The 14431-nt window shown below is 37.9% G+C and overlaps 2 protein-coding genes across 5 annotated transcripts in view; one reads left to right on the plus strand and one right to left on the minus strand.

The window, feature by feature from the left end:
* The window catches only part of LOC148741089 (angiopoietin-related protein 7-like), a 56503-nt gene extending 42332 nt beyond the window's left edge, over window positions 1–14171 (plus strand). Inside the window, exons 2-3 of the mRNA XM_088756956.1 lie at window positions 12717–13103; window positions 13592–14171. Coding sequence (XP_088613082.1) covers window positions 12717–13103; window positions 13592–13863 — 659 coding nt within the window. The 3' untranslated portion in view covers window positions 13864–14171. The remainder of the gene's footprint in view (window positions 1–12716; window positions 13104–13591) is intronic.
* The window catches only part of LOC148741091 (fibroleukin-like), a 371193-nt gene that overhangs the window by 5390 nt on the left and 351372 nt on the right, over window positions 1–14431 (minus strand). For 2 of the 4 annotated variants that reach the window (XM_088756787.1, XM_088756785.1), the window contains exons 4-5: window positions 1466–1846; window positions 360–734 (exon numbers count right to left, since the gene is read on the minus strand). In XM_088756787.1, coding sequence (XP_088612913.1) covers window positions 625–734; window positions 1466–1846 — 491 coding nt within the window. In that variant the 3' untranslated portion in view covers window positions 360–624. Of the gene's footprint in view, window positions 1–359; window positions 735–1465; window positions 1847–14431 lie in introns of those variants that run through there. The other 2 variants (XM_088756777.1, XM_088756769.1) reach the window with 2 other exon arrangements.

Genomic DNA, 14431 nt, shown 5'->3' on the forward strand with positions numbered 1-14431 from the left:
AACAATATAAGATTTTGACTCTTTCATAATGAAGGCTAACTTTTTTAACGCTAAAGGTTAAATTGCGAATTTTCATGCTTGACAACTAAACTTATTGCCGTGTTACGGCTAACACTTTAACTCAATGTAAAAGTATGCGAAATAAGACTATAACCATGAGTATGGTTATATAAAAGCTAAGAGATCTAGACTGCCAACCCCCTCTCCCCCACAATTAAAAAAGAGCATTCATAGCAGTTAAGCACTCAGTTCTAATTAATTGATTCCAATAATAATAATGGATCTACGATAATAATGACAAACAAGAAAATTTCCGAAGGAAAGAAAATTTGAAAAAGTAACTTTCTAAAAACAACAATAACAACAAGGACAACAGAAACGTTTACATGTGCCCTCTAAGTTTACGCTGTGTATGAAAAACAAATTTGTTATTTTCACTGGCGTCCTCCATGTTTAGATTTCCGCTGGTTTGATTTTCATTCGATATGATGTAGGAACGTTGTTGGTCGGGCTGGTAGAATCTAAATATGACCAGTAGATCATACCCCAGGGTTGCATGTTTCTACTGCGTGGATAAACACCATTAAGATTTGACCAAATAGCACAATCTGTCCCAGTACTGTACTACCAGCCTCCCCCTCTCTTCGAAGAACAAGTACCTGCAGGATCTTTATCCAAGGTCCCAAACGAACAGTCTTTAGAGTAACGACGTAATGAATCATCAACACTCGATTCTGTAAAATAATTGAATTCACACTCTTAATAAACTCGTTGATAAACTGTGCAGAAAGTATTTAAAAAACCCAAGTGATACTTTGATTCAAAGAGATAGAATTGTTCCTCTACAGCTGACAACTACAGACGGGTAGGTAGCCATTTGCTGCCGAAAAGGATGAAATTGAAATAACCCTTAACTTATTTTCGTGGTAGTAATCATGATAAGTCAGTTATACTACTCTTATAAAGAGTGAATTTTATTTTAGCGATTCTGATTGCGAAATACAAGTAGAGATTGAGTTGAACATGTATCACTAGAACAGAAAACTGCGACACAAAACAAAATAAATAATTCTTATGATTTTAGAAAGGCTGTGACTGCGCTCATGCAAATATTTGTCGTAGCAATTATTGCTCCATGTATATGTAAATATCTGCTGTTTGGTATTAGGTCCCCAAGCCATATCTTGTTTTGGCATATATCATGGTGATATTTTGACTTGAAGGTCATCGTCTGTTTATTTCTTAGTCAATTTTTTTTTTCCGTTTACTCGTGGATATTACCGTATAAACGAGTTAAAACGGTACAGATTCAAAATTTTCTGAAACTTAATATTGTCTCTGAAAATAATAATGGGGATACACGTTGTCAAGAGACCTTTTTGAAGAAAACCCAGATAAAACTCTTCTAATTTTCTATGGCTGGTTAACAAGGTGACTTGATGATTAACAAAAAACTTTGACCTACTTGAAAGATTACCAATGTTCAGCCAATAAGCAGTTGCCTCGTTTCCAATTCCAAACCAGTCATTCTCAGCGAATTCTGTTTTGCCAGTTGTTTCTCCTAGTTCCACTCGTAAAGTATTTGCTGTCTTATTTCGTGTCAGACGGTGAATCATGTCCAGTCCCAGCCAAAATTCACCAATCAGGTCACCGAAGCCGTGTTTGTAGTCAGCCCAGGTGCGGTTAAAATCTACGGATCCATCCAGCCTTCTCTGAAACACTGTCCAACCCCCACCAGTAGTTATCTGGTCACAGTATACATCAAAGACACCTAAACCATGAGGGTCGATTGTATAAACACCGCAGACTCTCTGACCAGATTTGTACAGGTCGGCACAGTTCACAGCTGTCATAGTCAAACTAATGAATAAATAAACAACATGCGTTGGTGCCTGCTCAACGTCGAATATTGATATTCAATAAAAGGTAGGACACATAACTATTTTTTGAAATCTTCCTTTTAAGTTTATAAATTAGGTTTCGGAAGTCTCTATTTCTTCGCTTCGCTTTTCAGCAGCAAACCATCTGATAAATCAATGTCTTTGGACAACGCACTTCCTTGGATGGGTGACCTATCCGCGTCATGTATTGAGACTTTTTCCTTATCACTAACATTTTCACGAGTTTATCAAAATCTGAATGTTTATACTTATTTAAATTTGAAAACCTTCATTTCAAGTACAAAAAGTTGTCTCCCTACTGAATCGTTTCAGCCTCAAAGGCAGGTTTAAATTTACTGAACGTTCAGTATCAGTTAACGTTAATTTTTAAAGACATATGGAAACTTTAAAGTACTCGTCCTGGCAATGTAAGTTTCTCCAGAGGAGAAATAGAGAAGAAATCAGAACGTCTATTTTGTTAAACGGTCGACTTCATCATAAAATATTAATCAAAGAACTCTGGTCAACTCGGGGATAAATTAACCTGCAGACACAAAATGTTTCTGAACTTGCAATTATTGGTCTTGAAGCATGCAAAGTTACTCTTACTCACAAAGATAATGCTTTAGTCGCCCTTCTTCCTTTGTACATAATTTCCAACATATGCATGAGGGGATGTTGGAAATTTAACTTATGTTTACGGACTTTTCTGCTCGTTCTAGTGAACAAATGTGTTACATCATAATTGTGTTATATATTAGACTTATTGTGAAAAATCTGAGTGGTCGAGAGCATTCAAACGATGTACAAGCGTATTGGATTTGATGCCTAGCTGATGTAGAGTATCAAATATCAGATCAAGTCAACAGAGGTTTTATGAACGTCGTACATTACAAAAATTTCTTTAACTCTCAAAACGTTAGACTTCAGTTGTGTATATCAGTCTTCTTTCATAATGATCATTTTAATAATAATGTATTTAAATTCGCTAGTGTAGGAAGTGATTGCCCAGTTTTCCGAGCCGGTGGCTCAAGTTGAAAACACTCGAAAACCTCTTTCCTAAAATGACCTTAGCTAAGAGCAGTTAACTAGAGACAAACAAATTTCTTCAACATGCTAACGTTTATATGAGACTACACCACTGAATTCTGCGGATCTTTTCCCTGGATAGTAATGACTTTAGAAGCCTCGCCCGCTATTGTTACGAACAAAAGTGATTCAATATTTTTTTACTCCCTAGGTGACGACTGATGAGTGTTGTTAGTATATGTTTCCGTAACAAGTTAACTAAAAAAAAAAACAAACAAACAAACAAACAAAAGAAAAAACAAAAAACAAAAAAAGCATAGCAAAGACGATGAACCTTTCCTTTTAAGTGAGCGATACATTTGCATATCGGAGTGGCCGTAAAAATGCCTTTCTACGCCGGTTTGGGCAGCCACGAGTTATAACCTCTGATAATTAAAATGGTGATAAAAATGTACGTAAACATTTCAGCATATTGGAAACTGCCCGAAATAGATGAGGTCCGTTTTAGATAGCTGTCTTCGAGAATCATATTGACTGTATCATTGAAGTGAATCTTAGTTACCTGTAACAGATGATCCATTGAGAATGTTGACTTCAAATATAGAGGCTGCGTGAGCGTACGTCAAAATTTGAATTATGGTCAAAAATGAGACAAGAAGCAAAATATAATTATTCATTCTCCTATGCACCTTTGTCTGACATTAGCACGCTTCGTTAAGGAGTTTTACAAGTAGGGGAAAAAAGCTTGCGCGTGCGTGATATTTGTCGGACGTTACATATACGAATACGTGATGTGGTCGGGGGTTACAGATTAAGTAGAAAATCTGAGACCCCAAACGCATCACGTACTCGCACTTGTATTATGTAAGGTCAAACGAAAAGGATCACCATAAACAGTCTCCCACAACATAGCAATATGGCTTAGAATTATTTCTAGGGAAATATGAACACAGTTTATGCGATGACCATCTATCTGTATCGATATTCATCGTCATCATACATTTGTAATAATAATCAGTAAGCTTAGGGGAGTGGGAGAGAGAGGAACTAAGAGAGCAACAAACTCATGGAATACACCAGATGGCCTCACGTTTCTCTCCATTTTTCGCATGCCACATGTACATGCCGGGGATAAACCGAAAAAAAAAGAAACATCTAAGACAGAGGCGAGACAAAATTAATTTTGGCACAGCAATGGTTTGGGTGTGATCATCACTAATCTTGGATTGGTTTTGTTTTGAACCGCGGTGGGTTGCCGAGGGAAGTCATTACACTAACTGGGAAATTTAAAACGGCCTGCATGTTTCGAATTCCTTTGGTCGCTGAGTTTGGCACCGATCGTATCGAGAAAGTTATAATCATCATTTCAGCATCGCTTTTCTCGGAAAATGCTGGAGGGATGAAAGTCAAATTCAGCGAAGAGATAGAGCAAAATCTCATCCATTAACAACCATCGCCAAATACGAGAGATGTTGAGTAGTTTGGCGTTAATTCTAGTTTGAAAAGGAGAAGGTCGCAGCTGAGGGCTACCAAGTTACAAGTTTCGTCTCCCTTCATTCTCTTTACGGCCTCTAGCCACAAATAAATTTATGAAAAGAGGCTTCAAACGGCCCATGAAGGCGAAATAATACTACAAATGTATCGATTATTACTTCATTTAGCTTTAGTAAGATATTTAGACCAAGAAATAATTTAGATATGCAATTCTCAGAGCTTTATTCATGACACTCGAAAGATTTTGGGCGTGTCACGCCAACAACTATTACCCCGAACACAGTGTGCGATACAAAGGAACTAAACTGCGAGAGGACGGCGCTCGAGGAGACGTTTACCTTGTCAGTTTCTTCCTTGTTTCTGAGACTTTAAAGATGATCTTTCTGAAGAAGTACTCCTGTTAGCGAATTTTAAAAGAATAATGTGAAAAATGATGGCCTGTACCAAGAACTGAAGTTAGATTTAGAGCTTTCACGGTATCTATGTTTGCTGTCATATATATTTTTTTTCTTTATTTGTTAATTTATTTTTATTGGATGAAGCTATATTTAAAAGTTTTTTTTTTTCAATTTGAAGCAGTGTACCAGTTCACAATAAGCATAAAAACAGGTAGGCAGTCAATTTAAGGTTCAACCCCGAGGACAGGAGTCGAAAGATATGAGAGCGAAAGATATGGGAACGAACTCATTTTCGCCAGAAGGGGAATTCACAGAGGTGATGGAGAGCTATGAGGCGAAACCTTCGGTTACCAGTGCATATTTACCCAAATTCCAATCGAATTCCAGGATATTCACGAGAATCAAATCATGAGTGTTTCCAAAGGCAAACGCACACTTGAAATTAAACTTAAACACTTGGTTTTAATTAACGAGTATGCGTGGAGGAAATAATATTGTTATTTTTTTGCCAATTATTAGCGAAACTTCTTAAGACGAAGATGTAATTGCTATTTTATTAATAATCGATGGCGCCATTAAGAATTCAACGAAAGAGAATGAAACCTGAAGTGATGACCCACGCAAGAGCGAAAAGAATCTCATCAGGTTTAATTTTCCACTTCGGTTAGAAGTTACTTGTTGAGCTATCCAAAATATGATCAAATTGTATTGTACGCCCGATCAATTAAACTCCATCGAACTCATTCAGGTATAGCGATCTGCACGACAGATAATCGAGGATCATGATCTTGATATCCGACTCGCCAAAACGCAGACTTCCGCCGTTTCAGAGCACGTCCACAATAAAGAACAGTGTCTCTTCTGTAACGAAGTAAAGCTTGTTGACAGGGAATTGCGTTGTTGCAGTTTTCTTTTCTCTTTGTATTTCTGTTTTCGCTTTTCGTGTTACTGTCACACTCTCGATTCTTATGTATTCAATAACTACTGACAGGTATCCCCAAATAAATCCTTCTATTTCCGTCATGCAGCTGACCTCCTCAACAGCTCAAGCCATCCAGATTTTACTCTATGCCCAGTGCTGTTCAGATTTCAAGCTTCGTGTCATGGACTTAGAGTAATCATAAAGTCGCAGATATCTAATCTGACTTAATCGCTCTTGGAATTAGTCCCAAAGCGGTTATATCTGACTAATTCTACGAGAAAACTAAACATGTCAGCCAAAACTGCGGAAAAAATTAGCTCGCTTTTCCTTACCAAAAGCGGCAATGCAAAAATTCACGAAACGTGGTTTAAGAAATCCTTTTTTGACTGATTCCGTCAGTTTCTGCGCAAGCAGTTTATACAGACGCCGGTCCCACCCCGCGATACAGTTTTTTTTTTTTTTTTAAATTAAAATCTGGTGCATTTTTTGCCAACATTCTTAAAAAGGCACGTTAACACTCCACTATTGATATATACAGTTGACCCGGTGATCACATTTTATTCGTGGAGTGATGGCCTAGATGCTAAGTGAACTAGTACATGTACGAAAGTAAGAGTTAAGGAAAGTCCAGACTTTTGATTTTCATTTCAGATGTTATTAGGGCACTGTCTTTAGCGATGCCAGTTAACTCACCCAAGTGGATCTTTGGCCAATAAAAAAATATATATATAATAATAATAATAATAATAATAATAATAATAATAATAATGATGATGATGATGATGATGATGATGATGATGATGATAATAATAAGAATTAATTCATGGCGGCAAGTAGTGTGGACGTGTTTTAGAGTGTTCTCATAAAAATCCGTTCCCATCGAAAGCAGAGCGAGTTTAGAGCGCCAGAGCATCCTTAAAAGTATCTAATATACTTTGCAGATTGTTAAGTAGTTTTGCGAGACTATTTGGCGTCTCTGAGCGGGAGTTTTAGCTGAGTTGATTTTGATTTTGTTTAGATGTGCGAGCGATTTGTGTCATGGCGGATGGACGACGACAACAGGCGAACGGAAGGATGTGGGAGGCAGAAGCACAGACGTACTGCGAAAGATGCAGAGGGCAGTGCTCTCGGGCACGCTGAATATTGCCCGGACTTTCAAGGTGGCAGTTTGACTTTCTGTTAGAAGGAGGACCGTAGACACAACGGAAAAGCTTTTTAGGATTAGTTAATATACATTTATTTTTTTACTCCATGGCTCACAGGTTACGGTTTTCGCCCTGTGCTGCCTGATTAGAATGTAGCATTCAGTTGATTTCTCTGCGACATAATGATAATAGTAATAATAATAGCGGTAATAATAATGATAGTAATTACGACAATGATAATAACAATATTTTATGATACTAATTGACTAGAATGATACAGATATTACTAGCTATGATTACAAGGACAAGGATGACGATGACGACTATGAAGCTCGAGTTACCCTCGACTTTGTATTGAGTGACCCCTTACGTATCCTTCGTGCTCCTTAAACGTTTCGACTACTTCATATCTCCATGAATCCTGAAATAGAAATCCGTCTTAAAGTCGTTTGGGAGACGTGCGCCGTAAATGCAAGTCATTGGGAATGTTGGTGACATTCAATGCTGCAGTAATCATGTTTGTCTTACAGAAGCTGATTGACTTATAATATTTCCGAGGCTCGGCTGGTACGTGGCTTTCTTGTCTCTGATCCCAAACCACAAATTTTCAGCGTAGACAAGTTTGTCACTAGCTACTGCCAGATCTACTCGGAGCCTGTTTTCTGTCACATTTTACGTCAGGCGATGGATCTATTCTGATCCGAGCCAAAACTCACCAATAAGGAAATTACCAAGACACCCTTGTAGTCACCCCAAACGCAGTTAAATTCCAAGCAACTCATCTAGTCTCCTCTTAATAACTGACCATCCCCCACAGGCTGTTGTCTGGCCACGATACACTGTGAAGAAAACTGAACTATCAGGGTCGATTTTGTAAACACCGCTGATTCTTTCACCAGACTTGTAGAGCTCAGCACAATTGTTAGCTGTTGAAGTAAGAATGTACAGTGCCGCTGGTTTAACGAACAAATATTAATAGGGTAAAGAGAGGATCGTAATTTGAAAATATCAGACCACGTGTGAAAGAGGGGAGGGGGGAGTAGATATGCTCAGATAAGTAAAGGGAGGATGCAATTTGAAAAGTGTGTTTCAAATTTCCTTTTACACATGATATATTTTTCCACCAGAATAGGCCTCAATAGGTTCTGAAAATAACGAAAGAGGTCTGCGGCAGCAAATGGACCAAAAGATCCACTGCACACACGAAAACACGACTGGCAAATAATTATTTCTTGTTCATCAGAACTTTTCTTCGCATTACTGCAATGTATGATCGCGCAACAACGAAATGCTACGATTCCCAACGCCCCTTTAACAAGTAAGAAACCAAAACGTTTTCACCACAAAGCGTTTTCAAGTCTCTCAAAAAAGCTTCAAAATTTCAACGGCTTAGCGTTCCAGATTCTAAGGTTCGGCAAAGTAAAATGTGTGATATATCTCTCTCTCCAGATCACGGAATTTTCAAATATTAAATCAAAATTTTCTTTCTCACGAGTGGCAATGGCTTTAAACGTTATAAGTGTTACGAGGTAAAATTGGAAATTGTTATGTTGAGACTTTTTCAGTTAAGCGTTTTGTTTTCTTGAGAATTTCCTTTTGCTCCTACGTGGTATTTTGGTAGATCTATAGTTTTGATCTTTTATTGTTGGTGTGTGCTTGAACTTAGCTCAGTTCGAGGATTTCCTTCTTACCGTGCCACAAATTTTAATCGCTTGTTATGGTTGAGAATAATTAGTTTCATAGGTGGTCATGTTTGGGTTGGTAAAGCTGACCTGGAGTTCTTCGGTGAGGGCCAACCAGTTTCTCCCTTTTTTCGCAAAATAACGGATACACTGTGGAAACTCTCACGGTCAGCTAACCCAAACATGTCTACGATTTTCCTACTTAAAGCGTTGATTCCTCATGCTAGAGCATGATTGTTAGATGCATGAAGCGTTGCTGTAGTAGCTCTCCAGAAGAGAATAAAAGACGAAAAGTACAGAGTCTTGGCACCTCTTGTTAATTCGTCCGAGCGAGCTGTAAAACCCCTTACATAAGCAAGAAGATGAACGAAACTGACATTAGACCACGGTTTGAAGCCACGGTGTATCAGTCTCAAACAATTTTTTTTTTTTTTTTTTTTTTTTTTTTTTTTTTTTTTATAAAAACAGCATACCCTACTATCTAACTTTTTTCGAGCACTTTCCAGTGCTAAGTTTCTCTGGAATTTTTGGGTCATTTCCGTGCCTCACGTGGAAAGGCTACTGAACAAATAAAGGAATGAATAGATAACATAGTTCTTTGCAGTAATCTTTAAATTTAAGCGAACTTGGCAAACACCGTGGGAAAGTAAGAATTGGGAATTTATTACTCGTTCAGTGACACGTTGAAGTTTATGTCTGCTCAACAAATGATATTATAGACTCAAGCATCAAAATCCACATTTCTTTACTAATCTGAAAGTAAGACAAATCGGTTTCACGGATCATATGGGTATTGTTTGCATGGCGACGATTTGTCTCGGGTAACTATACATGTATTGATTGGCAGCTGCACGTGTAATGATTGGAGCTGCAAAGTATGAATACACTCAATGTTCTTGGAAATTCTCCTCAAGCCACTATGAACTAATATGATGTTGTCGAGGTTGGAAATTTTCAAGAGGTGACGACAAGTGAAATTTTGGCGATACACAATTGTTATGGAGTGGAGAAGACCATTACCTAATACAGAATAATAAAAATAATAATCTTAGGCAAAAATCACGCTCACTGCTTCGGATTAGGACCTAAGCCTACTCCAACAAGAGGTTGACAGCGTTTGTCATTAGCGTTTGATATTCAATTGATGCTCATTGCTACAACTTCCACAACCACCTGGTTCAACTAATATGCCTGTACTGAAACTTTCTCTTTCACGCTCCATTCGTAAGAATAATTTCTGGGCATAGGACCCCGACCTGGAAGGATTAAAAATTCTTCTTTGAAACGCTCTCATGAGACTCGCGCACGGAAATAGAGTTTTGGTTTATACTTTTCCTCAAACAAGAACTTTTATGAAAGTATTAAAGCAAGGCTAGTTGGCGAAGCCAGTTATTTCTTCGAGAATCGAGCCCCGATGCCGTCAATAACGTACGGACGTTGAGGCGAAAGCTCAGAAGGTTCAGGAATCTTTTGACTCTCACGCAGATTACAAAACAAGCGGATAAATGACGAAGCAGTTCAAAAAGTTAATTAAAAAAATTTTTAACAAGACTAATTTAAGAAAAACAGTCACAGGAAAGGACTTCTAAACATGACAATCAAATTCAGGAAATTCAGAAGCTTAAACTAACATCAGCCAAAGTACTCCACTACATTATCTATCGATTCAGTTGCCTATTGACTTAACCATCCCACATGCTAACTGAGTAAATCACCTGGTTACTACCGTCAACCACTTTTGGAAGCCTGTAGAATACATCGATCACAGAGTTTTTTGTTGTTGTTCTTGTTTTTAATTAATATTTTGTCATATTTAGCAAATACAGTCGAACCTGGATTATCCGGATTCGTTGGGAGTAGACGAACTAGTCCGGATAATCGAGGGCTCGGATAGTCAAGAGTATGAATATTAATAAAGAACAAAAACTGATTAAATTAAGGAAGCGATATTTAATCCTGAAACAAAACATTCACAAATCGTTTTGAAAAAGATATGGTCTACATCTTCGCTTTCCTACGTGAATACCTCTACACGTGTGTATTAACAGTCAAAATTAATGAAAAATGTTTTTACATTGGCCTAAAATGTTGAGTAAAGTCTTTTTGTCTTAAACGAGAACATCGCCTTTACTTCACTTTTCAACGCTGTAGTTTTAAACAAATAAGGCTACGGATCTTTATCATGACTAACAGATATTCATGGAAACATTGGGACCAGAGAAAAAGTCCGGATAATCGAGAAATCCGGATAATTGAGGTCCGGATAATTGAGATTCCATTGCATGACCAATAACGACTAAACTGAATTCCCGGTGTTAAAATAGTTATGTCTCATTAATCAGCATTAAAAAAAGAAAAAAAAGATGAGAGGATATAAACCTGCTTTGTGTCATTAAACAATACTACCTTAAACTTTCAATGATCCGGTACAACTGCATATAATAGACTTTCACACGTCAGTGCCTTAGGCGCTACAGCCAATAAGTTTGGATGTACTACGCTCGTAAACTAGTTACCTGCTAGCAACGCTGGTGTTTGATTGCTGATTGTACTAAAGGTTTCTTCTGAACATCTGACAGAACAATCCATCCTCTGTATGAAATAGTTTCCTTGATAGATTAACTCATTTAATGACTACCTGGCTTCTATTTGCGCGTTCTATTTTTTTTTCACCTCGGTATAATCTCTATTGCATGTCAACTGGTTGCAGCTTTAAGTTGGATCAAGCCTTAGACCAAAGAATGACTTTTGCTTCCTTAATCTCCACCATGCTGCTCTTTGCTCTGTTCTTAACGACAAGCCTTCTAACGCGTGCAGCCCCGTTAGAGTGCCACAACGAACCTGGAGGCTCCAGTAACGAGATACTGCTTCAACTTCCTAAAATTCAAAGTGAAATGGAAATTCTCAAGGAAAACGGAACATCAATAAAAGGTAAATAAATGGAAATTTCATAGGCCTTCTGATCTAAACATTTATGGAAACGAAGAGAAATTGCCTACGCCTAATAGATTATCCCAATATTTGGTATCTTTCGATACCCAATGTGAGGTTTGTTGATTGAGGTGCCGGTTCATTGGAATGCCCAGATTTCAAGGGCGACCGATGGGAAATTTGAAATGTTATCTATCCAAGATAGGGTATAAAAGTGTGGAAAATTGTTCCGTTTGTACAACTCAGTTGAAAGAATTTGGTGTGACGAATCCGCGCCACAAAGGTGGGTGCCCCCTAACACAAACAAAACACAGAACATAAACGAGTCCGAGAACACACGCCACAATACAACTAAACGTAGGCCTAGAGATATTTATTATGCTAATTAAAACAATAAAGCGACTAACAATAACGATAATACAATGATCTAATTAATTTACAGGAATACGCTAACTTAAACTACAGTACACTAAAACTATTTACAAGATTATTACTATTAAGATAAAAAAAAGGTTTTTTTTTTTAGTTCAGTTCGGTTGGGTTTCACCTTACGCCCGCGTCCGTGTTCTTCTCTTGTCCACAAATCACCACGCTCCACCAACAAACAGTGCCCTGCCAAACCAAACTCCCGTTTCTCCAACCAGGTTCCTGTCTCACCAGTTCTCAACTTTGCTCGTTTCCTTCGTTTCAACTTTGCTTCGTCTTCTGACAACTTTGCAGTTTTCAACTTTTTACTTCTCGTAACTTGGTTCGCTCAGACTTGTTATTGAATTAGTTACTATCTCTTCTTCCTTTAGCTCACAGTCTGGTAGATTCTTTGCACACCCGTTCCCCCGCAAATGGTTTTCTACCGTGAAATGGAACGATTATTCTGAATGAATTTCTCAGAAATGATACTGTGCCGAGTCTCCGTCGACTCAAATTTTTCCACGCTCTTCGCTCGTAACTCACAAACCTTCACCTCACTTCTTCAAAAAAAAACCACACCGTACCAAACCACCCAAATCCTTAAATACACATGGACGCAAGGTGCCCGAAAAGAATGAAGAAAACTATTTGATATACACAATAAAGGTTAATTACACAACAGTTTACACAAGTGAAGAATAAAAATTACGTAACAGATACAAATAATCACGAACTACACTGATCCTAAGAGAATAAAAAAAATAATTTACATTTAATAAATAAATTCCTAACACTTCCATGACATTTGGATATTTCTCTTTGGTTAGCTAAGGACTGTGCTGACGTTTACAAGTCGGGTGGACGAATCAGCAATGTCTATACAATCGAGCCTCGTGATGGTTTAGGCGCCTTTGACGTATTTTGCGACCAGACCACTGCTGGTGGAGGATGGATAGTGCTTCAGAAGAGACTTAAAGGATCCATGGACTTCAATCGTACCTGGGAAGAGTACAAACATGGCTTCGGAAATTTCTTCACTCAGGAATTTTGGCTCGGACTGGAAAAGATCCACCGCTTGACAGGAAATGAAACGGCAAACAGACTTCGCATAGAACTAGGAGTAACTAATGAAGAGCCACTTTACGCTGAGTATGGTTGGTTTGGAATTGGAAACGAGAGCACTACCTACCGGCTGAAACTCAGCAATCGTTGGGGTAAGTCAATTTGCTTCGTTTAGCCTATCCTCATCTGCTTGCTCGTCAATTATGGTCATTATTTCACCATCGTCCACATTTATCATGGCATTTTAAACGCTTCTTTCTCATGTAGCTGAATTAATATATCCCAATCAACGTCACTAAATAACAGTTTAGTGGCAAGTATGTACATGCCTTTGTCGAACTGATGAATTAAACAAATTACTAGTCTCATTGTAATCCATTTGCTACTCGATGCCGAAGCATATGATCTATGATTTGAATAGTAAGGTTAAAAAAGTAAGTGGAACTCGTATTTCTCTTCAAGTCTTTAGTTTTCTTGAGAAAACTTCCTTTTCTTTAACATGCAAAATATCTCCCAGTATTTTCATCATACTTACTAACGACAAACATAGAATTTAAAGCTTCATTAAATATGTCCAGTTTATAAAGTTGATTCTGTTATTTATTTGTTTATTTGTTTTTTTTTTTCGGTTTTTCGATAGATGGGACTGTCAAGAATGATTCGTTTGGTTCCCATAAGAACTTCTCTTTTGCCACTTGGGATAGAGACCCTGCTTACGGCGAGTGCAACAAGGAACGTGGAGGAGGATGGTGGTACAGTAAAAATTGTGTGGTAACGTCAAACCTTAACGGTCTTTACCCAAGCAGTGGAACTCCTCTCGGCAACATCCACTGGGATCATTTAGGAAGTACTCCTGAGGCAAGTGCTCCTGAAAACACTGAAATGAAAATCAGACCAGTGGACTTTAAATAAGTGTTCTCTTACCAATAATTCAGTAAAATATTACCTGATTTGAACTCCCATTTACAAAAAAACAAGTCCTAATAGAATGATACGTGGCTTCGGGAAGAGGATTGTAATAGAATCGGCTGAGCTAGGATTTGCTTTCTACATCAGTCGCACTGAATATGTAAGTATATAACTGCCACAAAAGAAAAAAATAAATAAATAAAAGGAGATTTTCATCAGGAAACGTTCCCTCAAGATTTCTCAAAGGGGAGAAGGGTGGTTGTCAGTGAGATAGGATTGCGGTGACAACTTACGTGAAGTCTACCAGTGTTCTTCCGTCTGCAATGCAGAGGAAGGGGGGGGGGGAGGGGGAAAGATCGCATGCAGACGGCTCACGTACACAGGTTTGCCCGTAATGTATCTATTCATAAAAAAATAAATAAATAAATAATAATAATAATAATAATAATAATAGCTTTATCCTGCATAGATTCTTTGTAATCGCACGTTTTCAAAAACCTGACTTCGAAGAGCGCCGGAAAAAAAAAATGGCTTCAATATCATGAGCATTCCAGATAGCCTTAACAAATGC

Source organism: Stylophora pistillata, chromosome 1, assembly GCF_964205215.1.
Source record: "Stylophora pistillata chromosome 1, jaStyPist1.2, whole genome shotgun sequence".
Lineage (NCBI taxonomy): Eukaryota > Metazoa > Cnidaria > Anthozoa > Scleractinia > Pocilloporidae > Stylophora > Stylophora pistillata.